Source organism: Copadichromis virginalis, linkage group LG17 (assembly GCF_057382275.1).
Source record: "Copadichromis virginalis isolate Kocher_CV1m ecotype Utaka linkage group LG17, C_Virginalis_male_GT1.1, whole genome shotgun sequence".
NCBI lineage: Eukaryota > Metazoa > Chordata > Actinopteri > Cichliformes > Cichlidae > Copadichromis > Copadichromis virginalis.
In genome coordinates this window covers 29,329,808-29,353,735 of record NC_140634.1, presented here as the reverse complement: position 1 = coordinate 29,353,735, position 23,928 = coordinate 29,329,808, and the positions used below count along the sequence as shown (strand labels likewise).

Below are 23,928 nucleotides of genomic sequence, written 5' to 3'. Positions count from 1 at the left end.
GTGAGATATTACATTTTTGTAAAATGTAAATATAAATGTAAATATTACCCGATGAGACTAAAGCAGAACCTTTTGGAAGGTTTGAGTACTTTTACATCTGTTGTAAAATCTCACATTAAAGCAACACAGCCGTTCATTAAAAACAACCAACCGACAAACACACCAACAACAAAAATGATGGTGGTAGTGATGGTTAACAGATGTTTTGCTACTTAAGGACCTGGACGCCTTGCTGTAACTGATGGAGCCGTGAATTCTGAGACCAGAAAACCCTAAAGGAGAATGTCCAACCATCAGTTCACACCCTGAAGCTCAAACAGGAGGTTTTGCAGTGGCCAAGTCAAAATCTGGGAATAATCAGAACATTTTGGCATTATCCTTGAAATGCATTGTGCCTTTCCTGCTTGAAAATCCTAAAATCTAACTGAATTAAAACAACTGTGGAAAGAAGAGTGGACCAAACTTTCCTTCACAGCGATGTGAAACACTCATTGCCAGTTACGTCAAACTCTTGATCACAGTTCTTGCTTCTAATGTTGGCATAACCAACATTTCTTCATTGGTTTTAGAGGAAACAACTTTTTGACAAGGGGCCAGGTTAGTTTGGATAACTTTTTGGATCTGTTTTTAATCATCGTTTAATAACTGCATTATGTATTTACTCAGGTTATTTTTGTCTAATATTAACATTTGTTTGATGATCTGAAACATGAAAGTGTGGCAGATATGCAAAAAAGAAGAAACCAGGAAGAGGGCAGTATACAGCACTATATCATTCATGCTAATGACCGTTAATTCTGGTTCTTTTGTACTTATTATTATTTTTTAGAAGTACTAAGCAGCCATTAATTTATGGACAGCCAAAAATTAAGTCCATTAACTTTTACCTTTCAGGACACAAAACTGATCATTAATCTAACTTGGTTAATCTGTTTAAAGGGGCATCCACATAGGAAGTGATCCTAAATTCATTTACGCTATTCTTATCTATTTCTTTTTTTTAAAATCAAAAGTAATATATTTTTCTTGAATGTCTTGAAACATCGTAATGTGTCTGTCCAGGGTCCAGAGGGGAAACCTGGATTACCAGGACAGTCTCTGGTATGCATGTGCATAATTCTAAATTGCACTTACTGTGGTTCTGTTTCTTTTTGTTTAATTACAAAGGTGTGTTTAATGTAACTGTTTGCCTTGCAGGGTGATTCTGGAAGAGATGGATTAGATGGCTTACCAGGAAAACCAGGAATGAAGGTTATAAAAATGTTTTATTGAAATTGCACATTCAAATATTTTGAAAATTTCCATGTAAATGGCATCGCGTGCACTATATTGACAAAAAGTATTAGGCCACAGATCTTCATCTCTGAAATGAGATCTTTTCATTCCCACTGCCACCAAGCCATGCCATATGCCTTTACAAAACTCGGTGTTTTCCTGTAGCAGGGTCTCATTATTGCTGCAGGGCAGTTTTGGAAATTTCTTTAAATAGTATCATTGCAAACATCACATAGACCATGTAAAGTTACAGAGCAGGGGTCATGGAGTGCCAAGGCGCATAGTGCCTAAAGGTCACCAATACTTAATAAAAACTGCGCGCCAGGAGCTTCATGGCATGAGTTTCCATGGCTAGGTGTAATGTGTAAGTGGCCCAGTATATTTGTACATATAGGGTATGCATGTAAGAGTTTGCTCACAAGGTGTCTTATGGTAACCGTAGGGTGACCAGGGACAGAAAGGAGAGCCTGGTCCGGTGAGTGGATGAATTTTTATGGAACTTAAATTCTTGTCATTACCGTATATGGTTTACTGCCCTATTAATATTAGCATAAAACAAGTTATCACTGAGTTACAGTGTATTATCTCACTTAACAAAAAAGAATAATGAAAAGAAAAGCTAAGATGCAGTCATGATTTTCAGTCTTTATGTTCCGTATATCAACTTTATGTGTGCTTATAGACACCTAAGCTTTTAGCATGTCAGCAGCTATTTTGCATTGCTGTGGAGTGTTTTACTGCCTCAGTGATAATTTGTCCAGTTTGTAATAACATTTGTCATTTTAATTTGCTGATATTTGCAAAAGGAGACTTTTTTTTCTATGCTTGTAAACAGAAAGGCGAAAAAGGAGATCAAGGCGGGGTTGGGATTGCTGGGATGCCTGGCTTACCGGGGACTCCTGTGAGTTTCACTCCGGCAAAACCATTATCATCCATTTTTTATACACTTTTAATGGTGACAGTCTTTAGTCATTCAAGGCAATATAACAAAATATATTCTTGCGTCAGGTGTGTAATTAGTGGGAGCCACATGTTTATCCACGATAATGATCAATCTCCTTTTTCATTTCCTCTTCTCTACAGGGGAGACCTGGCATTGATGGGAAGAGGGGCCTGCCAGGAAAAGATGTGAGAAACATTTGACAATTATACCACTTTGCTATTAGATATCACCTGGATTACTGTTTTATCCAATTTGCACATTTGTTTGCCGTTTTCTAGCTCTTTTTAGATGAAATTACTTTTTTTTCACAGGGAGAAAGAGGACTCAAAGGAGATGACGGCAAGAAGGTTCTTAGATTTGCTGCAGCAATCAAAACATTTATGAAGCTTTTATTCTCCATTTACTTGTGTTAACTTCACTCTTCATTCCAGGGGGACAAGGGAGATGCGGGTGCTGATGTAAGTGTATTCACATTTATGAAGGAAAACACAACTTAGTGATGAAGTTGAGGCTGTAACTGGATGATGCTGTTTGTTTCCTGCAGGGTAAAGATGGTAGTAAGGGTGAACCAGGGCTTCCAGGTTTGCCTGGGAGGCAGGTGCTTGTCACTCCTGAGGTAAACATGATGCAAAATGACTTCATTTTTGGTGACTTGTTTATGACTACACCTGTAATCACCATTGGTTTGACAAATTCCTCATTTATGCTGGGTGTTGATTCAGAAAAACATCACACAGTTTGACTTAATATCCATTTATCCCTTCTCAGGGTGCTACCATTGATGAAATCCGACAAGCATTCCCAATGCCAATGGGTCCTCCAGGACCTACTGTGAGTTTGATGCTTGTGCACATGTTTCTGCATATGTATAGCTTTCTTAAAAAATGGCACATCATCTCTGCTGTTGCATGGCATAATTCACTTGTCGCCTGCATGAAATCTAAGTCATCATGCAGTTATGACTACAGTGCTTATTTTTATTATGGGCTACAATGAGAACAGATATGGTGAGCTTGATGTCATGCATTGTAGATGCATGTTCAAATGTCCTGCTCCTCTGTTTCTGTGTGTTTAGGGTTCTCCAGGATTGAAGGTAAGGTGGTAATGGTGCTTATATTGAGGCTGAGTTCTTAAAAAAAACCCCTGAAATATAGCCTTGGTTGCTGATTTGTCTTGTTTTGCAGGGTGATAAAGGAGAAAAAGGCCTGAAAGGAGAAAAGGTAATGCTCATTTGACTTATACATCAGAAACATGGGAATGGAAATTACATTATGCTGACTGCATTTATTTTCATGTTTCTGCAGGGTGACGCTGGAGCTCCAGGAAAATCTCTTGAGATGAAGGTTGAATAAAGGATATAATAATTTCTTCTGTGGCATACATGTTCTCATTTTACATTATTAAGTATCTGAACAACGTATTTTCACTCGACTTTAGGACATTGAGACAATGTTTGAAGCCTACGGTATAAAGGTGAGCTCTTTGCACCACATTGTATAAATATGCAATAGTGTAATAAAAGTAGAGTTCAGCTGTCTAAATAAAAGCTTTTTTCAGCTTCCTTTGCTGAAGGCTTTGATTGACAGGTTGCTGCAGGATGGCATAGAGGAGCTGCTTCATGTGCTCAGCAACTCCAAGAAAACAAAAGAAAACACAGAAAGGCACAACTCCAACGTCATCACTGACTACAAAGTACGTAGACTATTTTTAGACTGTATACTGTATGTTTACATTTCTTGTTTCCAATACCTCAAACTTTTCAAAACGACTACTACTGCTATTCATTTTATATTTTCTCGATAGAGTTCGGAGAAATTTGACATCACCAGCAGACCTTTGTCAAAAGCGGACACTTTTGAGGACACTGATGTAGACGGCCAGCCTCCTGAATCTTTCTTTGTTGTACGTAACCTCAGCCTAATCTAAAGAGAATGCTTGGGAACAATAATGAATCTATTAACCTACCACATATTTTAGTGGGTACACCTGTTCGACTTCTCATTAACGCAAATATCTAATCAGCCAATCGTATGGCAACGAAACACTGCATGTTCAAGATGATCTACTGAATTCAACATGAGCTTGATTTTGAATGTGTTATGGCTGTTGATGCCAGACGGGCTGGTCTGAGTATTTCAGAAACTGATAATCTGCTGGGAATTTCCTACACAACCATCGACTTACAGAGAAGGGTAAAAAAAAAGGGAAAATATCTAGCGAGCAGCACTTCTGTGAATGAAAAATGGCTTGTCGATGCCAGAGATCCAAGGAGAATGGTCACGCTTTGAGTTGATAGGAAGGCAACAGTAACCCAAATAACCACTTGTTTCAACCAAAGTATGCAGACTAGCATCTCTGAATGCACATCGAAACAGGTACCACTCCTGTCAGCTAAGTATAGGAAACTGTAGGCTACAATTCTCATGGACTCACCACAATTGGAGAAGTGGAGGTTTGAAAAACACTGCCTGAGTCTTTCCTGTGATGTTTCTACTTTGACATTCGGATGATAGGGTCAAAATTTGATGTAAACTGCGTAAAAGCATGGATCCATCCTGTAATCCTGTTATGGTGTGGGGAATATCTTGTAGGCACACTTTAAGGCCCTTAGTACCAACTCAGCATTGTTTAAATGCACAGCCCAACTCAACATTGCTGCTGACCCTTTATGACCATAATGTACCCATCTTCTGATGGCTGATTCAAGAAAGATAACACATCATGCAACAAAGCTCAAATCATCTCACTGTAGCCTACAAATTTGCAGTAATTATGTGTTGTTATCATGTCAGTGTGGTCCAAAATCTCTGAGAACTGTTTGCAGCAGCTTGGCGAGTCCATGCTTCATCGAACAATGTACAGCTCATGTTCTGAATATTTATTGTTCTACTAACAGTCCTTGATATTTATTGTTTAAGGTTCTGTGTAATCTTGAGTTTTTCAGCCGTCTCATACCTTTGTGCATTTTATTTGAGCTTGTGTGGCTTTAAATGTTTTCACCATGATCCTGGAGAAATGAAACTGTGTTTGATATAGTTTATCACCAGTTGTCACTAATATTTTTGTTTTTTTTTACTTCTCTCACTGAAGGACCCTTTAAATGAAACTGCAGAGGATCCAACTTTATGGACCGTCAACACGCTGAATGGAGAACTGGAGCATGACACGATTGAGACCAATTTAAAGGAGACAGTAGACAGTACTGGAACTTCCTTTAAAGTTAATCTGACTGTAGTCAATTCTACTTCCAATTATACAATGACCAATGAGGTAAGGCTGTCACATTTCATATTTAGGCACTTTTAGATGGAAGAAAGACAGAGTGTAAACTTTCAGTGCCATTTTTCTTTTTTATATTTTCTATTATTCCCTTTATTTAAAGAAATAAAATGCAAATAAACTTCATAATAATTCCTAAAAAAGTCATAAAAGTAATTAATATATATCTAACATTCACATAATATTTCATAAAATGCTTTGTAAACTCTAATGATGTACATGTCATACTTTAAAAATCTAAACAATCCTACATTACAAAATATTGGTGTTATTTATATTCGGATTGCATTTAAAGTTAAAATTTATCTGTAAGATGTTTTCAGGGTTACCTCAATCTGTAATGGAGACTGTTCTCCTCACTCAGGAGGACTCACTGAAGAAGAATTCAGGACAAAAGAAGAAGAACAGGGAACGTGGGAAAGTAAAGCTACCATAACTGTCTTATTGAGGGTTGGGTTTTAGATAGAGGATGGAAAATGGGATACTTCTCCATCAGTTTGCAATGAATGCATATTACCAAAGGACCATACAGGTGTTTGATGTTTTAGCTTATCTCTTCTACTTAGCATACACATCAGCTTTTACTAAATGGATGCTTCTGTTTTGATGTTTATGCTAATTTTAAGTGATTTGGACTCTCAGTTGTGATATTACTGCACAGTAATGTAGATTTGGGAAAGTGCACTTGTAGCACCAGTGAAACAGGGAATCTAAATATGGAAAATTCTTTAACGTTTACATTTTATTGAGAATGATGTGCATTGATTATAGTTTGAAGAATCCCTTAAAATATATTTGTCACTAGTGGTTAGTATACACTGCCCAGCCAAAATAAAGTTGCAAAGTCTAATATTTTGTTGGATCCACGTTTATCTTTGATGACAGCATTGCCAAGATATTGTTTCGATAAGCTTATGCAGCATTATGTGTTGTCGTTCAGCGTTGCATTAATTTTTCTCTAAGATCTTGGATTCAGTCTTCCCCAGCACATCCCAGAAATTCTCAGTGGGGTTAAGTTCTTGACTCTGTGGTGGTCAGTTCATGTGTAAAATAATGTCTCATGTGCCCTGAGCCGCTCTTTAACAATCTGAGCCCGATGATTCCTGACACTGATATCTTAGAGCAGCGGTTCCCAATCGTTTTTGTACCATCGACCAGTTTAACACTGGACAATTTTTCAGTCACTGTATATTATACCAAGCGAATGTGGAGGGTGTGAATCTCGCGATGAACCTCTTAATTTAAGTATGATTCTTAATCTCTTTCTTTCTTTTGTTTGGCATTCTGAGATCCCTCTGGTGACTCATCTTTGGCTCTTTCTTCCTGTTCAAAGAAGTTCTCCAGTGACATTTGTTTTTGGGTCACTGGGTTTTCAGACTTTGTGATGCATGGAAAAAGATTTAAGTGCAAGAGTAAGGTTTGGGTGAAAGTGTCATTTTTTGGAAAAATAAAATACCCGAAACTCTATCTATCCATCCATCCATCCATCCATCCATTCATTCTCTGCCGCTTATAACTTTCAGGGTCACGAAGGGGGGGAGGAAGCCAGAGTACTGGAGAGAACAAATTTATTCTTTCTTTGGAGCCCAGTGCAAAATAGTCCTCGGCCTGGTGATCTGGACCTCAGTTTTGGAATATCCCTGGGATAAGTTCATTCTTTCGGCACATAATGGTGGTCAACCATGATCTGACCAAGTGAAGCAACCCAAGGTCAAAAGGAAATGTTCTTACTTTGACTATGATTTGATTTCACCAATCGATCTCGAATTCTCTCACTGATCGCATTACGTCCTCGAAGATGATGGCACACCACTATCCTTTTAATAATGTGTTAGTTAAGTTATTTTTAAAAGTTTCACCTGTCTCCTTAGTTGTTTTCTTTCTCGACGCAGGTCTTTTCCCCGACTGTGGGAAATCATCACGTCTTCTGCTTTGACAAGCTACTCACTGCATCAGTTAGGGTTAAATAAACTCTTGCCATTCATCATATGAGCCTTAGTTTAATCCATGTTTTGCGGGGGATGCAGTGTATATGTGTCTATATATATTTAAATCACATGCGTAGTGTATCATATTTTAAAATGCCAGATCTAGCAAATATGATTCAAATTAAAACTCATATTTGCAAATTACTATTTCATTAAATTTTATAAAAATTGTCACAAGGTTAAAAAAAACACAAATTTTGAGTTTTCTAGTAATTATCTCATGGTTCAGTCTTTAAAGGGATATACACATAAATCGGATGGGCTGAAATATGTAAACATCAGGTATGGTCCTATAAATACCATAAACAGCTCTAAACTGTTTGGTAAAACTAGATTTCATGTTTTTTAATCATCCTAATTTAACGGGATTTTTATTCATTTTTGATAAACATTAATTACTCATTTCCCTAAACTTATCAGCTGCAGTTTAGAACTTGATCATCAACAACTTCTGAAATATGGGAAACCTTCATCTTTTCTCTCTCTGATTGTGAACTTCTCAACCAGGGCAAAGGAAATAAAGGACGACATAGGAGGCAGAGACAACGCTTGGTAAATGTCCTTGAACAACAGATCAGAATAAACCCAGAAACGTTACTTCACTTCAGCCCCAACTAAATTAAAATGTCTAACCTTGCAAAATACAAACATAACTTTATAAAAAAAAGATTTAATGAAACATAATCCTAAATTAAAAGATTGTGAATATAAACACACTGAATGAACCACGTTTTGCACCCACCCACAATATGCCTCATTTAACTAAAAGCATGCATTGATCCTGATGTCCATCTGCTTCTCACTGTAATATTAACAGATTACATTTGCTTGCTCGTTGATGTGTTCCAGTTATTCCAGTTATTCACACGTGATAAATAATGCTGTGCCACAATTCCTTCCTGTTATAATTGCTATTTCCTTTTTATCCTAAGACAAGTGAAGAGGCCAGGCAAGACGAAGAAGACGAGTTTTATAACGGCGAGGATTACAGTTATGAATACGAGGTAGGCAGCTGCAATAATAAATCAGTAATTGATGCACCGTTGGAAGCTTAATTTTAATGTGATGCTGATGATGTGGGGTTGTTCCTCATTTAGAGAATTGTGAGCGCCTTCTTGTTAACAGCCCTGCCAAACTCATCATCCAGTCACCTGCATTTTTTTTTTGTTTTTTCTTTTTTTCTTCGTAGCAGTATCTCTGGAGACTGAATTATATCTGCGCCCACACAAATGCTGCAGAGATCTGATTAATGACACACCCACTACCTAATCTTAATTATTACGAATAAATTAGTTTGTCATTACAGCCCACTTCATCCGCTCTCCACATCATCTACCGTGGGCTTGAGTGTTTAAAAGTTATGACGAGATTTTTTATTATTTTTTTTCAAAATAGGAAGAACTCACCACAATTGACCCCTTAATCCCTCGGGACTTCGGGGAAAACAGACAGGTAAATATTCTCTCATCTGTTTCAGCTGGACTGGGTACAAATGTTATGATTCATTTTTAATGTGACATGTGTTCAATTTCTTTAACATGCGCAGCTTGAAGTCCAAACAGATGAATTTCCCCATCCAGTGGATGATAAGGTGATCATTTGTAGCCCAATAGCTAACTAAAAGTAATAAACATTTCTGTTTTACCTGAACAATAATACATTTGTGTTGCTTTTGATTTGTAAGGAACAATTGCCCACACCCAGTCCTGCCCAGGTCGAGACCTTAAGTCAACCTATAACAGTCTTCTCAGACAGAGAAACGGATGCACAGGTGAAACAAATGTTGTGCTATCTTTGGTATTTATCTTTTGATCATTTTTATTCATTCAAGCACAAAACAAGTCAGGGACCTCTGCCAGGTTCCACTAAGAGTGAAATTACAGAGGGAAGTGTTTTAATTGTATGGACACGCAGTTCTTTATTATAAAGCAGAAAGAGAAGAAATCACCCACTGAGTGCCAACATAAAGTCAGTGCACAGCTACCTGCTGTGCTTCACCTTGCACATTCTTCACCATTTGTCCCCTCCTAGGTTATCTTGCCAACCACAGAGTCACCCTCTCGACCCTCTGATGATATAGAGAAGGTATTCCTGGGCAGCTCGGTGCTCATGAGAAATATAGGGCATTGTTTACTTTTTCTTTCTTTGTATTTTGCTTGACTTTCCAAGTGACATTTTAACTTTAAAATTCTGATGTGTCTTTTCAGTCTACACCTCCTTCGGCAACAGAAGAACCAGATCAGGTGGAGTTTTCATTTTAAGTTCTACAGGCTTCCGTCTTAAAGATCTTTGCATGCCTTGGACTGAAAAACTTTATTTGCACTTATGCACAAGGGTCCTGAAATTGATCTGCAAGTGCTTGAATAAAACAGCGAATGGGCTTAACTGCAGTTGTCAATAAATAAACCATAAGCAGCACTTTCATCATTTTCAAGACCCCTTTCTTTCTTCTGCTTTTGATGAAAATTTCACCAGTGCAAAATAATGCAAGTGTTTGTTTAAGGCTGATGTGAATACATGACCAAACATGACCAAAGCATGAGCGGCATACTTTTAGCATGATTTCTCTAAAGCTTGTCTGAATGCAAATGAGCAGAAAATATAGTCCAGCTGTTCATGAATGATTTACTGAGAAAAGAAATCCAGAGAGTTACTTTTAATACTTTCTCTCTCTCGTTTTTTTAAACAGGAAATCTCTTAATTCCCGAGAGACTGAGACTATAGAGTCTTAATCATTCATAAGAAAGCACTACACGAAGAGTGCGAATAAACTGTGAACCGTTTTCTCTGGTGATGAACCCTGAACAACGTCGTTTCATGAGGGGGGACTTCTTTCCGCACAGAGACAATGTCACTCACCAAAAAATACCGTATACATTACCAGAGTGTTTTTCTCTTGTTGTGGCTCATAGAAAATTAGGCACCTGAAAACTGTCCTCGTATGTAGGTTGTGTTTTTTTAAGCTTGGTCAGTGTAAAAACCAGTGTAGCTTTACTTACCTGCCAGAAACTCCTAATTTATTTATGACAAGTATTTTTCAGTAAATAAAATAGAAGTAAGCTTTCTTCAACATGACAACAATTTGCATACATACTTTAGGAAATACAGACATTTTATTTATTAAAACATGGAAATACTAAGGGTTTCTTACTTTACCATACCCTGTGAATACCATAGATAATATTTAGAATCTAGTTTTACTATAAACACATATGTAGCCAGATCAAACACTTGTTACGCTGGTGAAATTTATCTTTATAATTATATTGTCTGTGTTTAACCTCTCTGTGCATGTGTGCTTAAGTAAAAGTGACTTTCTAAACAACTCTGTGTCTTCCTCCTTTTTTCTCATCGTACAGTACTCCACAAAAGTCTTGAGCCACCCCTGATTTCTTTATATTTTGCTTCCAAGGAGCCAGACTTTCTTCTCATATTTAAAAGTCCTCTTGAGCAATAGTTCTCATGGCTTTCTGAAGTTTCTTGTGAAGGTTTTCTTTGGACATTGACTGCTTTTTCACTCATTTTTAGTGTAGTCTTGTACCTTAATATGCATTTTTGTTTGTTAAGCTACTTCACGCTGAACTGTTAATTATCCAAGCATAAAATAGCACCGAACTCAAGAGGTGAGCCAGCGTTGTATCTTGAATTTGACAAAATTTGAATATACATAAAATGATAATTCCCGAAGATGTTTTAGTTAAAAACCTGCATATCTTTGCAGTGCAGGGTGTTCTGAAAGAATCTGAGAAACCAGACAAGAAACACACACACGCACACACACACACACACACACAAACTATGCAGTAGATGTCTGTATCTGAAAGTCGTGTCCTTAAGAATCAGGAAAAATCCAGCAAAGACACCTGGTCGTTCAGTTGATCCATCTGTTGAACTTAGAACTTTTTATTGTCATTGTACAGTTGCTTGCACAATGAAATTATGTAACAAGACCACAAGGTGTCAAAGTAAAAGACAATATACAGATATATAAGACAAACTACAGGAACACTATCCATCCATCTGCTTATCCTTTTTTCAGGGTCGCGGGAGCCTATCCCAGCTGTCTTAGGGCACCCTGGACAGGTCGCCACACTGTCACAGAGCTAACGTATAGAAACAGACAACCATTTGCCCTCACATTCACACCAATGGGAATTTAGAGTTTTCAATTAACCTAATCCCACGTCTTTGGACTGTGGGAGGAAGCCAGAGGATCGGGGGAGAACTTGCAAACTCTACACAGAAAGACTGCAGACCGATGGAGAAATTGAATTCAGGACCTTCTTGCTGTGAGGCCACGGTGCTAACCACTGTGCTGCCCTACTATGTACACTAGAGTGCAATAAATAATAAGTAAGGGTGGAAGGGCTATGGAAATTGCAGATCTGCCAAAATATTGCACAAGGGGAAAAAAAGACACATTAACATAATAAATACAGAAAAGCAGCAACAGAATGCTAGTATGATTAAAGAATTGGTTCCGTGGAAGTAAATAAGTAGTTCAGAATAACAAAGAAAGCAGTGAGTATATCTGAAGGGGGCACCCAGATTTGAACTGGGGACCTCTTGATCTGCAGTCAAATGCTCTACCACTGAGCTATACCCCCACCGATACCTGAAGCCTCATCAGAAAGAAGCCATTCTTAAGGGAGGATGGCAAAGAACTGGACTGAAAACCAGTGACAACAGGTCTGATTAAGAGATGAAACAAACTTTAGAATTTTTGGTAAGTAATCATCATTATCTGTGGAGGAGGTCAGGAAAGCAGTACAACAGTGAATATCTACAGCCATCTGTAAAACATGGTGGAGGCTCTGTCATGGTTTAGGGTTGCATTTCAGCCACTGGTGACCTTGTCCGATTTTGATCCACTATGCAATAACATCAGAAGGAAAGTTTCTGATTGGCAAACAGTCATGATTGTCCTTCCCAGAGCCCAGACCTGTTGAAGACAGTAAATATTCAAAGAAGAGCTTTGAATGCTCTTCCAGAAGCCTGGACAATTTCTGGCTGTGTTAAAAAATAAAGATGATAATAGCAAATGGACTTTCACCCTTTTAAGAATTGTACAAACTGAAAACACAATGTCAGATGCTGTGTTTTTGTGTATGCCTGCACATGTTTGTTTCCCATTTTCCTCAAACAATATAAAGAAATTAGAGGTGGCTCAGCACTTACAAAGTATATAAACATCAATCATCATAAATGATTTGCTAAATTTGCTTATGAAGGCTCTGTGGGAGATGGAAGTGCCTCAACCTGAAATCAGGGTGAAAAGAGGAACATTTTGGCCTGACTCCATGGTAGGCATCACCTGTTTTTGTAGAAGACTAATGAATGATTTTTATTTTTTTTTTAAATCATGAAGTAAAATCTGTATGTTTCAGGCGTTCATGCCAGGTGCCCCAGGAGGACGAAATCGGTTTAAGAAGGCACAGCAAGTACTAATTTTCATCTGATAGTTCCATGTTTTAAAAAATTTAAATCAATTTGCATCTAAAAAAAGTGTTGCTTTGTACTCATTTAAATTACAGCACATCTCCTCTGGAGCTCAGGGTTACAAAATCTGGAGCGTAAGTCTGTTTTCAACAGTAGAGGTCAAGTGTTTATCCAAATCCAGATGGATAGATGACTTACAAATACGCTGATTTGTGTTTTTAGAAGGATGAAAAAGAAAATCCAGGCCTTCAGACACACAGCCGGAGTGAGAGACAAGAAGCACGAGAGAGATGGAGATACATCGATACAGAGACAGAGGTTCCCACAGAAACAATAGGTGGAGGAGAGGAAGAGACAAAAGCGGAAGTGGAAGATTGGGGAATGGAAAAAGAGAAAGAGTTAATGCCTGATTTAAAACCAGTCCCTGATCCAGTCTATGAGGAGGAGGAGAGAAGTGGAGACAATGACTGGGAGACAGAGGAAGGTGTAGATCAAGAGAAGGAAGAAGAGAAGGAGGACTTGGAGATGGAGAGAGAGAGGGATAGGCTGGAGATGGAGAGAGAAAGACAGGAACTGGAGAAAGAGAGGGAGGCCGAGCAGGAGAGGGAAAAAATGGAAAGCGAAAGAGAACTGGAGCGGCAGAGGGAGGAATGGGAGAGGATGAGGGAGGAGATAGAGAGGAGGAGAGAGGGAAATTACGATGAAGAAGCTGGACTGCCGTACCCATATCCCCCGGGGTATTATTTACTGAAGGTAAGGGCAAAAGAGTAAAATGTAAACATGTTACACTTTTCTTGAAATGTTCGATGACTGTTTTACAAATGAGCTGTTTATAGACATGATGATGATCACTGACTGTCTTTTTTGTGCAACAGGGACAGCCAGGTGAAAATGGAAAACCAGGACAAAAGGTGACAAGATTTTGAATGTTATGATAAAACTTTATTGAAAAGATTAAAAAGGGGATAAAGCCATCAAAATTTGCAACAGGTGGCTCAAGCCTTGCAAGAAAAAAAATAGTATTATTTAGCTGTTAAGAGTCATTGATCCATCACGTTTGCCGCAGTTGCTAGCTAGTTTATGCCTCTAAAATTTGTTAGCTGTGTGTGACTGATATTCTTCCATCCTAGTGATAAATATTGCCCAACATCAACCTTGAACCAACCCTTTGAAATAAAAGATATCTATGCTGAAATGACCGAGTCGCTGATACTTTCCCACTTTCCTTTCAAGCATTATTTTTATTATCATCTTAAGATCACAAAGCAAGAATGACACATGTCCCCACATGAAATGTTCCACCAGTTCATAAAAATATCATGGATGCTCCCCCTCCTCCCAACACTGCATCTGTAAATGACATCAGAGCTCAGGGAGAGCTTCCCTCCCGTCTCGCCTGTCACTGAATCTGGTTGAGTCCAGGGCTTTGATGTCCCTCCTGCTCTATTTCTGTATGACTTTGAGACAGTAGATTAAAGCAGACATTAATAATTCCCCTTGTTAAACATGCTGACAAATCCTGTTTTTTTTTTTTATTTCAAATTCCTCCGAGTTAGTTTATTTTGGCACATGAAAAGGATGTGTCACGGTGCACTCCGTTATTGTAACTCATTTCTATGCACTCTTCAGGGCGAAATTGGTGAAAAGGGACAGAAGGTAAATATATAAAGATTTAACTTTGCTTTTTAAATTTTAATGATGGTGACTGCGCAGATGTGTTCATCTGTTTTGTTATTTTTAGGGGGAGCCGGGCATCGGTCACAGAGGGCCAGAGGGTCAGGCTGGTCCTCCTGGACAGAAGGTAAAATTTCTATTTCTCTGCTCATCCCTTATGGGGACTTTAAAGACTGATTTTAATGTTATTAGACTGACTGTCAGAACTGTTTCAAGTGTGCTAACGTAATAAATAACATAAGTGTTTAATCAACTAGCCTTTTAACCTTTTAATATCATAAACTGCATTAGCTGATAGCTGTCATCCAGATATGGGGGGGGGGGGGGGGGGGGGGGGGGGGGTTACTGATGGTTACTGGTCTGTACACCAGTTGAACTAAAAATCTTAATACATTTATTTGACCACCTGTCATAAAAACATAAAAATACTAATCTTTTAGAAATTTATTTAAAAAATGTTATTACATTATTAGATTATTATATCGTTATTTATTTTTTAAACATAACTTAAAAAACTAATATTTTATATGGCCTCCATTAGTCTTGATAACAGCTTGCATTCTTGATGCCATTGTTTTTATGTACTTGTCCCTTTTTTCGTTGAGTTCCAAATAGTTTCCAGGTGTTAATACGGACTTTGAATGTCTTTGTCTTTGAATCCGCTAGATTATGTCTCGTCTTATGTGTCTAAGAGACCACATCTAGCATCATGAAGTACTTTAATGTGGACTCATTCCCTTTCAGTGAGCATTTTACCAGTTTAAACTGAAGTAAAGAATTTCAAAATGAATTGTTTTAATGAATGAAATGAAATGTTTTAATATCCAAATTTGAGCCGGCATGCTGGACATTCAAGCACTAAATGATTTTTCTGTTTAGAAATGGTAAATGGCCTGCATTTGTATAGCGCTTTACTCAGTCCTTAAGGACCCCAAAGCGCTTCACACTACATTCAGTCATTCACCCATTCACACACACATTCACACACTGGTGATGGCAAGCTACACTGTAACTACAGCTGCCCTGGGGCGCACTGACAGAGGCGAGGCTGCCAGACACTGGCGCCACCGGGCCCTCTGACCACCACCAGTAGGCAAACATGGGGTCAGTATCTTGCCCAAGGATATTTGGCATGCAGCCAGGAGGCAGCCTGGGATCGAACCACCGACCTTCTGATTAGTGCAACTAATGAACTGCAATTTGTCATCTTAATCAGAAAAATAATGATGTTCTTTACTATTTTTCATGTTTTTTTGTAAAACAGTACATTTGAAAATTGGACAACAACAATAATTATATTTTAGCATTCAAAATATCATTTTGATTAAAGAGTTTGTGAATAATGGTGGATTAAGCATTACAAAAACATAACAAGTGGATTTAGTAATTGCCAATAGTTTTAATTTAGGTTAGCATAGACCTTATAATGGTGGGCTGTGAAATACATTTAAGAGCTCTCTCTCCATATATATCTATATATATATATGTATATATATATATATATATATATATATATATATATATATATATATATATATATATATATATATATATATATATATATACACACATACATATACACACACACACATGTCCTAGTAAATTAATTAGCCCCCACAGACTTCCATAGCATTCACTTTGAATGACTTCAATTCACATCACACTTTTAATTTGGAGCATTTAATTGACTCAGTGACTCATTCAAAATTATGTTTGAGCTTTTAATTTGATAAAGGCAAGAAGGACCTTACTTCAAAGCAATTATTCAAAAGTAATAGAAAAGCTGAATAACAACATTACAAGAGACAAGTGACCTCTGATGATGTGCTCATCTTCAAACACTGAATTTTTTCTCTTTTTTTCCTGTATCCTTATTTTCTGCCATGGTGTTGCCTCAGGGTGAGCCCGGCGAGCCAGGTCCTCCAGGTGCTCAGGGCATTCAGGGAATCCCTGGCAATCCAAGCATCCAGGGCCCCACAGGTCTTAGGGGTTTTCCAGGGGACCCAGGAGAGGCAGGTAGAGAGGTATGTCACCATACATTATCTTACAATGACCCTTAAACTCTTTTGAATGCCAATACAATATAATAAATGAAATGATCTAACAAATGAAATAATCTTCGAGAGAAGATTCAGTCTCACAAAGATTCGAGAGAATCTTCGTGAGAATGAATTAATAAGAAGAGGTATAGACAGAGAAGGTTATAAGTATTACCTCACTGCTTAAATAATAATGATGAGGTATGATGTTTGTGTTGATATTAGGGCAGCCGAGGTAAAAGAGGGAAGAATGGCTCCCCAGGATCTCCTGGACCTCGAGGACCACCAGGACCTCATGTATAGAAAACTTAACATATCATTTCTGTCTTTTAGGTTGTTTATTTCTATGCCAACCTTCTACGCTAAAAATCACTGCTTGTTACAATTTTGTTTTTCATTTTATACTTTTGTTTCTCTCTGTTTTATTGCTGGCTGAAAATGAGTCCAATTTCTTTTCGTACCACCTGATAGGGTATTCCTGGCATACCTGGAGAAAAAGGAGAAAAGGTAAGTACTAATATTATGCACAGTTGTGTAAGCCAAACTTAAAGGATGGTGTTATTGTTATTTTAACATAAATCTATTTGCCTCATACTACAATTAAGCAGTTTTTGCCACTTCAGAAATGATCATTTTCCCTTCTTCATTTTACCAGGGTGACAGTATACCAGGTGAACCTGGTGAGAGAGGCGTAGTTGGCCTCCCAGGTAAAAGGGTAAGTTCCTTTTTACATATTTGACATTTGGTGACTATGTTGTTGGTGATGTTTAGACCAGACAGGAACTGTAGTTTTTAATCTTTTTATAATAACAAAAAATCAGCGTTGCCATGTTTGCTTATGCAGGAAAATGTTTCTTTTCAGGGTGACAAGGGCTCTCCAGGTGTTAAAGGAGCTCCTGGGCCCATAGTAAGCAACTTTTCAAAACCACACAATTGAGCATGAAGTTTTATATAAAACCCTTAGTGACATAGAAAAATACACTATCTTTCACCCTTCTTATAAAAACAGGGTCTTAAAGGACTGAGTGGGAGCAAAGGTGAAAAGGTGAGCTGTTGCCATGACTGATGAATCAGTGACGTTTCTTGTTTTCATCTTTTTTAAATCAATTTTCTGAATTTTTTTTTATTAGACGTCTTAGATTACAGCTAATGAGACTTTAATATAGAAAATTACATATATTTTATATTTAAAGGACTATACCACCAAGTGCAAACTGAAAACTCTGTGTTGCACTTCATGCAAACGGCACTCAGGCTATGCTGCGTCCAGCTTACCAGGCTCTGAAATACAGTGAACTGAAATTGCTGTCGTGTTGCTTGAAGCGCCTCAAAACTATGTGACACAGTAGAGTCAAAAAATATTATTTAAGTTGATGTGCATCTTTGTTTCTTATCGGCACTAACACTGTTAACAATGTATAATTACAGCAAGAGACACACAGTGTGCATATTAGGACAATGTTTCCATTCATGCATCCATCACTGTTGACTGCAGGGAGGATAGATGGACTCAGTTTATCTGCGACATAAGCATGTTGTAATAGAACAAGATAGCGAGCATATATATTTGCATAAGTACTAGCTGCTTTTATCTGTGCAACCAAAGCAGTGAAATGAGTGACTGGATGTTTTTCTATTTACCCTGAGGATTTCTGTTAAACGAGTGCATGAAGCATGAAGCTGCTATAATTCTCAGGTGCCCGAACATCAATAAACAGCTGCTTGCGATTTATTTTTACTTGCACATGACTCACTGACATTAAGATGTGAATATTCTGCTCTATTACAGGCACATTTATGTTGCAATTGTAATTTCCCGTTTGTTTTTAAGTATCAGTGGGTACAGGCTGTGTTAAAAGTGGTGTCACTTGTTGGTCAGCCTGCATTCATATTTGTTTGTCTTCTCAGACAGTGTCGTAACTAAAGTTTTGCTGGATGATTTTATTATCTATGATGGTCATGTCAAAAACCAATAAAATCTCATCATGTTGTGCAGAACTAGCGTTCAACATATTTTATACTAGAACTACTACAATGTGCGTGCATTTTTCTTGTATTGAAATTGAAATCATCTTTTTTGAAAGTGGATTTAAAAATCAAGTTTTGTTTTCTTTTAGGGAGATCGTGGATCACCTGGAGTCAAAGGAGAAAGGGTATAATGAGTTTGTCTTGCTCTGTGGTTAAACACATTGAAAAAATGTGTGTCAAACAAGACATATGTAAGATTTACAGCTTTATACAAAGGTTAAAGTTCCAGTAATACTCATAATATAGATTTTTTCTTGTGCCTTTAAATCATAAATCATTTGTTTGCGGAATGCAAACAAATAATCAAAGAATAAAGTTGTTCTTTAAATTACAGCTGTTGTTGGAACTTAATCCTTATTCCTTGTGAGAGTAACCTCTTCTGACTTTACAGCTTTGTATTTACTGTATCTGTGGATATACTGTCATATTAAAATTAAAGTACACCCTCTTTCAGTTCAAAGGTTTTATGTATACATAGATAGGCTTTATGTGTGTGGCTCCATACTGTAGTCGTTTACACATTTGTTAAACAATGCAAAAGATCCTCAGTACAGGACCAGGAGGAAACACAAATCCCATGGGGGCTGCATCGGGATGCCCATTGGGTGTAAAAATGTGCCAAATCATAATACACAGAGCCATCTCCTGCAGCATTCCCTGTGAATAAAAGAGCAGACAAAGAAACTTAGAAACTTAAAAATAATTAGTTCCTCAGCAGCTCTTAATATTATGTAAATACAATTTCAGATGAACAGCAACACTTGAAATGTTACACTGTACCATTATTTATTTAACATATATTAACACATACTAAGCCAGACTGCAAAAGTAGTATGGGAAAAACCAACTATATTTGTTGAAGAACAGCTCTATTAATGTGCTGGCACAGCATTTGAGTCATGGTGAGGTCTGGACTTTTACTGAGCCATTGCAACACCTTGATTCTTTTCTTTTTCAGCACTTCTGTTGTAGATTTGCTGCTGTGCTTGGGATCATTGGCCTGGTGTATGACCCAGTTTTGGCCAACTGGGTAGCTGTTGGACAGATGGCCTCACAGTTGAATCTAGCCTATTTCTAGTCTATCTCTATTTGGTATACAACAGAGTTCATGGTTGACTCAATGACTGCAAGATACCTAGGTCCTGTAACTGTAAAACAATCCCAAATCCTTACCCCACCACCACCGTGCTTGACATGAATATGATGTTTTTGTGCTGAAGGCTGAAACTAAAAGAGGGTGTTCTTTATTTTTGAATGAGCTGTATTTACATTAGTTTCATACTGAGTGTACAACTGAATTCCTTTCTGCAGGGCAGTGTGCTTCAAATCCAAGGACCTCGTGGCTATAAGGGTTCCAAAGGACAGCCAGTGAGATCCCACTGACTTTTTTTCTATTACTCATTCCACTAAAATGAGTTTCAGTACAAAACATATTGAAACAACTCAAGCCATCTAACACATACACAATAAAAAGAGCTGAAAATATAAACTGTAAGCTTAAAAAAATGTGTGAAATTACACAAAAAAGCTTAATAAATTAGCATTGAAGAAGTGTGCGGGCATTTTGTTTCAGGGTGAGCGAGGTTCACCTGGTTTTGACGGGGATAAAGGAGAAAAAGGCGAGGACGGTCCTCCTGGGGTCAAGGTAATGAATTCAGATACAACGTTGTTTAGAGTTTGGAAAAGTTTGCAGGTTACAGAGTGTAGTACCAATCATGTCTTGCTTAAAAACATCTAAAATCTAACTAATTAAATGTTTTTAAAAGGGTGTAAAAGGTAATGCGGGTATAAAAGGTGCAATGGGAAGATTTGGAGCACGGGGCCCGGTAGGACAAAAAGTAAGTAAGTTAGGCATCAACATTAGTTCAAACATTCATTTCTGGCAGCTCTGTGTGTGAAATTGTCACGATTGTCTGCAGGGAGATCCAGGAGATCCTGGAGTCAATGGAGTGATGGTACTGACGTCTACGACATTTAAAGCCAATATTCAGTATTAATTTAAGATGTGATCAAGTGAGATAATAACAATTTAATTTGATTGAAGGGTCGCAATGGGGCTGATGGGCTGGATGGAGCCAAAGGGGATAAAGGAGACAATGGACTCCAAGGACAACAGGGTAATCAGGTACTCTAATGAGCAGTTTATAACTACTGACAGCACCTTTGATTTCTAAACATTCAAATACAGGTAATTTAGTTTGTCATTCTTTTATTTTTTCCATAGGGTGATCCAGGAGAACCTGGCTTACCAGGAGAAAAAGGGGAGAAAGGGGAGAAGGTGAAGAATTTCCATTTTCACATTGATTACTTTTTCCTAATTTGTCACCTGCTTGTGTATCTGTGTTTTAATGAATTAAGTGATGTGTTTCATGCTTTTACAGGGTTTCAGAGGTTTTCCTGGGCGCACTGGGAGCCTTGGCCTGAATGGAGAAAAGGTTATCCCTTAATTTGATTCTTATTAGATTAGTGAGCTGTGTTAGGTTATGTAGCGGTGCTATGTGAAAAACTTTCTATGCATACTCCATATATGTCCCTGCAAAACAGGGAGATATGGGGCTACCTGGCACCCCGGGCATACCTGGACTGAATGGGGTCACGGGACGCAAGGTAAGCGTTTAAGTGTGCCTTATTTCCCCTACTAATTTCCCAAGCACGCACGCACGCACACACACACACACACACACACACACACACACACACACACACACACACACACACACACACACACACAAATCAGTTACTGTTTCTCATTTTGTGAAATGTTAGGGGGACAAGGGAGAAGGGGGGATCAATGGTGTTGATGGTGATCCTGGAGTAAAAGGGGAAAAGGTTTGTCAATTCAAAGCCATATGACCTGTGATTTTTTTATCCTAGAGTTTATTTTCATATCTTATTAAAAGATTGTGAAATCTGTTTATATTTATATAATGATGTAACTTTACAGTGGTTTAGTCACTGTGATCAAAATTTTCTTTTAATGAATTCAGGGTGCAGCAGGTTTCCCAGGTTTCCCAGGTTTCAAGGGGTCAGCAGGAAGTCCAGGAAGGGACGGTGATATGGGACCACCGGGACCGCCAGGGCCTCAAGGAGACAAAGGGCCTAAGGTACACTATACCCAACTCTTTAGGTACTTGTACTTGCTGATGAAACACAGGCTCATTATCAATAACACAGTCTAATTATCTCCAAGATACCTGCTGTTCCCCTGATCACGACTTCATTATCTCATGATAACAAATTAAAAGCAGTCTAGCGCTGTCTTTACTTTTCCAAGCACCTATTCACAAGTTACGTGTGTCATCAGTACCGTCATACAGAATCGTCACTTTTGTCTTTTAGAAATGTGATATTCATGAGATAAGATAAGATAAGATAAGATGCCCTCTACAAGCTGTCATCACACAATATCGGGGCCAAAAGTTAGAACTTATCAACAGATATTAACTTTTTATTTCAAGACTGGCACGCATTAGTGGAGTAGTTGATCACTACTTTAATGGGGTATGTTTTTACTCAACACTGAACATGAAGGCTACAGTCTTTAACTAAATGATGCAGTCACAATATAGTCACGTAACAAAAACTTGTCTTGGCAGCACTAAAAATGGGGCTAAATTAGAGGCTCCAGACATAAAGGCACAAATACGCAATGAAGTATGCAGTTGAGGGAAACATATTTCTATAAGTATATGCCCTATCAGAGTCTTATAATGTACATGTTTTTTAATTTAGCAGGTTCACTAAATTGGTAGTCCATTTATAGAAAAGAACGGGCACCTGTGCTTCGTACATAGCTTATATCACTTACTCACAAATACATTTTTGAACTTTAAAGCCCAACAAGAGAAGACTAAATATGTGACAGAACACAATGAGCAGGAGCTGAATTGATTACAGTCATCACCGTGTCTTTGTAAGAGAGTGGCACCAGCAGTGGATACAGCAGAGACATGTCCTCAATTAAAACACACACACACACACACTGAGAGGTCTATTTCTGTCTGCAGCTTTCAAGTAATATCTTACTCAATTAGCTCCTTTCAGCTACAATTACTGGACTCTCAGTGTTGACAGAGAGTGGCTGGAAACCTCTAATGAGGATATTCCAAGGATGTGCCTAATTGGTCTGTCTTTCATATTGTTTAGAAGTGAGTGATGAGGTGTGCTGCTATGGACATATTTTCTTGTTGTTGATGATTTAGAGGTGTTGTATTTAAAAATATATATTTTCCCTGTGTGCACTTGCATTTTTTGGTCAAACAGGGGGACAGGGGTAAAAGAGGCAGATCAAAGAAGTGTCAGAGTGGAGCACCAGGGACACCAGGACACAGAGGAGAAAATGTGAGACACACAGCACTCGCATCTCTACACAGCTTTCTTCGAGCACACTTGTAATTCAGAAACATCCCTTCATCTATACTATTTCCTGTAACTTTCACAGAGCTAAAGTATATAATTTTGCTTTATATTCATAATAAACAACATAAATATTCATTTAAAAGTACCATCCACATCCACATTGCTGGTTGTACAGGGTCCGTGTGTTTCTCCTGCCAGAATCTGTGTTTAGTACTTTTGGCTAAACTTGGGAGGCAAAAATAAAACACAATGCTGAAGTACTAGTAAGGAAAACAGGTTGCTTAGAAGACGGGGACGAGGTCTGCGATGGTTGTTGTCCTCAAAGATATTTCGGTGCATAAAGATGGCAATTAAACAGCAATAAGACAGAGTCGGTCTGCTATCAGTTTGCAGTTGAATGCGTCAAGCATCTGTTTCTGATAATATGCCGATTAAGTGTGATAAATTGGGGAAAATGGCAAATCTGTTGCCATCTGTTGCAAATCTGTTGCTGTCTACATCCACAGAAATTCACATTAAACAGAAATTCACATTTACTTCTTCCATTCAGAGTCGAATAAAAACCTCAGATCTGAAACAGAAATTCCTCCACAAATAGTGACGTAGCTGTTGCAGTACGGTAATTTAACTGCAAAATTGTGGGGATGTGGGGAAAAGGAGGACCCAGGCGCGGTACTCTGTGTATAAACAGTGCGTTTATTTACAGTGATGGAAAGTAACAATAAACCCCAGTGTATTCCCCAGACTCCCGTGTCGTGTCTCCCTCGTGCTCTCTGCTCCCGTGTCAGCACCCCCCGGTGCTCGCTGCTCTCCCAAGCCTTCCACGCTCCACCTGTGGGAAACAATAGCGGCAGCTGTCAGGACACTTAGGAATGGCAGGCATACACTTTAAGACAAAACCTAG

The 23,928-nt window shown here is 38.2% G+C and overlaps 1 protein-coding gene and 1 non-coding gene across 2 annotated transcripts in view; one reads left to right on the top strand and one right to left on the bottom strand.

Annotated features, from left to right (window-relative positions):
- Positions 1-23,928, top strand: part of col7a1l (collagen type VII alpha 1-like) — a 64,439-nt gene that overhangs the window by 29,486 nt on the left and 11,025 nt on the right. Inside the window, exons 55-103 of the mRNA XM_085435812.1 lie at positions 1,063-1,101; positions 1,198-1,251; positions 1,718-1,750; positions 2,111-2,176; positions 2,359-2,403; positions 2,530-2,565; positions 2,650-2,676; positions 2,763-2,834; positions 2,987-3,049; positions 3,294-3,311; positions 3,403-3,438; positions 3,523-3,561; positions 3,656-3,691; positions 3,776-3,910; positions 4,022-4,120; positions 5,309-5,488; positions 5,811-5,918; positions 7,993-8,037; positions 8,418-8,489; positions 8,881-8,937; positions 9,032-9,076; positions 9,170-9,256; positions 9,517-9,570; positions 9,693-9,728; positions 12,717-12,788; positions 12,873-12,926; positions 13,020-13,058; positions 13,147-13,677; positions 13,800-13,835; positions 14,554-14,580; positions 14,666-14,725; positions 16,497-16,622; positions 16,863-16,934; positions 17,109-17,144; positions 17,293-17,352; positions 17,500-17,544; positions 17,647-17,682; positions 18,755-18,790; positions 19,977-20,033; positions 20,239-20,310; positions 20,432-20,503; positions 20,585-20,620; positions 20,710-20,790; positions 20,890-20,943; positions 21,047-21,100; positions 21,210-21,272; positions 21,432-21,494; positions 21,653-21,769; positions 22,929-23,006. Of these exons, the coding sequence (XP_085291938.1) occupies positions 1,063-1,101; positions 1,198-1,251; positions 1,718-1,750; positions 2,111-2,176; positions 2,359-2,403; positions 2,530-2,565; positions 2,650-2,676; positions 2,763-2,834; positions 2,987-3,049; positions 3,294-3,311; positions 3,403-3,438; positions 3,523-3,561; positions 3,656-3,691; positions 3,776-3,910; positions 4,022-4,120; positions 5,309-5,488; positions 5,811-5,918; positions 7,993-8,037; positions 8,418-8,489; positions 8,881-8,937; positions 9,032-9,076; positions 9,170-9,256; positions 9,517-9,570; positions 9,693-9,728; positions 12,717-12,788; positions 12,873-12,926; positions 13,020-13,058; positions 13,147-13,677; positions 13,800-13,835; positions 14,554-14,580; positions 14,666-14,725; positions 16,497-16,622; positions 16,863-16,934; positions 17,109-17,144; positions 17,293-17,352; positions 17,500-17,544; positions 17,647-17,682; positions 18,755-18,790; positions 19,977-20,033; positions 20,239-20,310; positions 20,432-20,503; positions 20,585-20,620; positions 20,710-20,790; positions 20,890-20,943; positions 21,047-21,100; positions 21,210-21,272; positions 21,432-21,494; positions 21,653-21,769; positions 22,929-23,006 (3,459 nt within the window). The remainder of the gene's footprint in view (positions 1-1,062; positions 1,102-1,197; positions 1,252-1,717; positions 1,751-2,110; positions 2,177-2,358; positions 2,404-2,529; positions 2,566-2,649; positions 2,677-2,762; positions 2,835-2,986; positions 3,050-3,293; positions 3,312-3,402; positions 3,439-3,522; positions 3,562-3,655; positions 3,692-3,775; positions 3,911-4,021; positions 4,121-5,308; positions 5,489-5,810; positions 5,919-7,992; positions 8,038-8,417; positions 8,490-8,880; positions 8,938-9,031; positions 9,077-9,169; positions 9,257-9,516; positions 9,571-9,692; positions 9,729-12,716; positions 12,789-12,872; positions 12,927-13,019; positions 13,059-13,146; positions 13,678-13,799; positions 13,836-14,553; positions 14,581-14,665; positions 14,726-16,496; positions 16,623-16,862; positions 16,935-17,108; positions 17,145-17,292; positions 17,353-17,499; positions 17,545-17,646; positions 17,683-18,754; positions 18,791-19,976; positions 20,034-20,238; positions 20,311-20,431; positions 20,504-20,584; positions 20,621-20,709; positions 20,791-20,889; positions 20,944-21,046; positions 21,101-21,209; positions 21,273-21,431; positions 21,495-21,652; positions 21,770-22,928; positions 23,007-23,928) is intronic.
- Positions 12,021-12,092, bottom strand: trnac-gca (transfer RNA cysteine (anticodon GCA)). Its single transcript has one exon. It is a non-coding gene; the product is annotated as a tRNA-Cys (tRNA).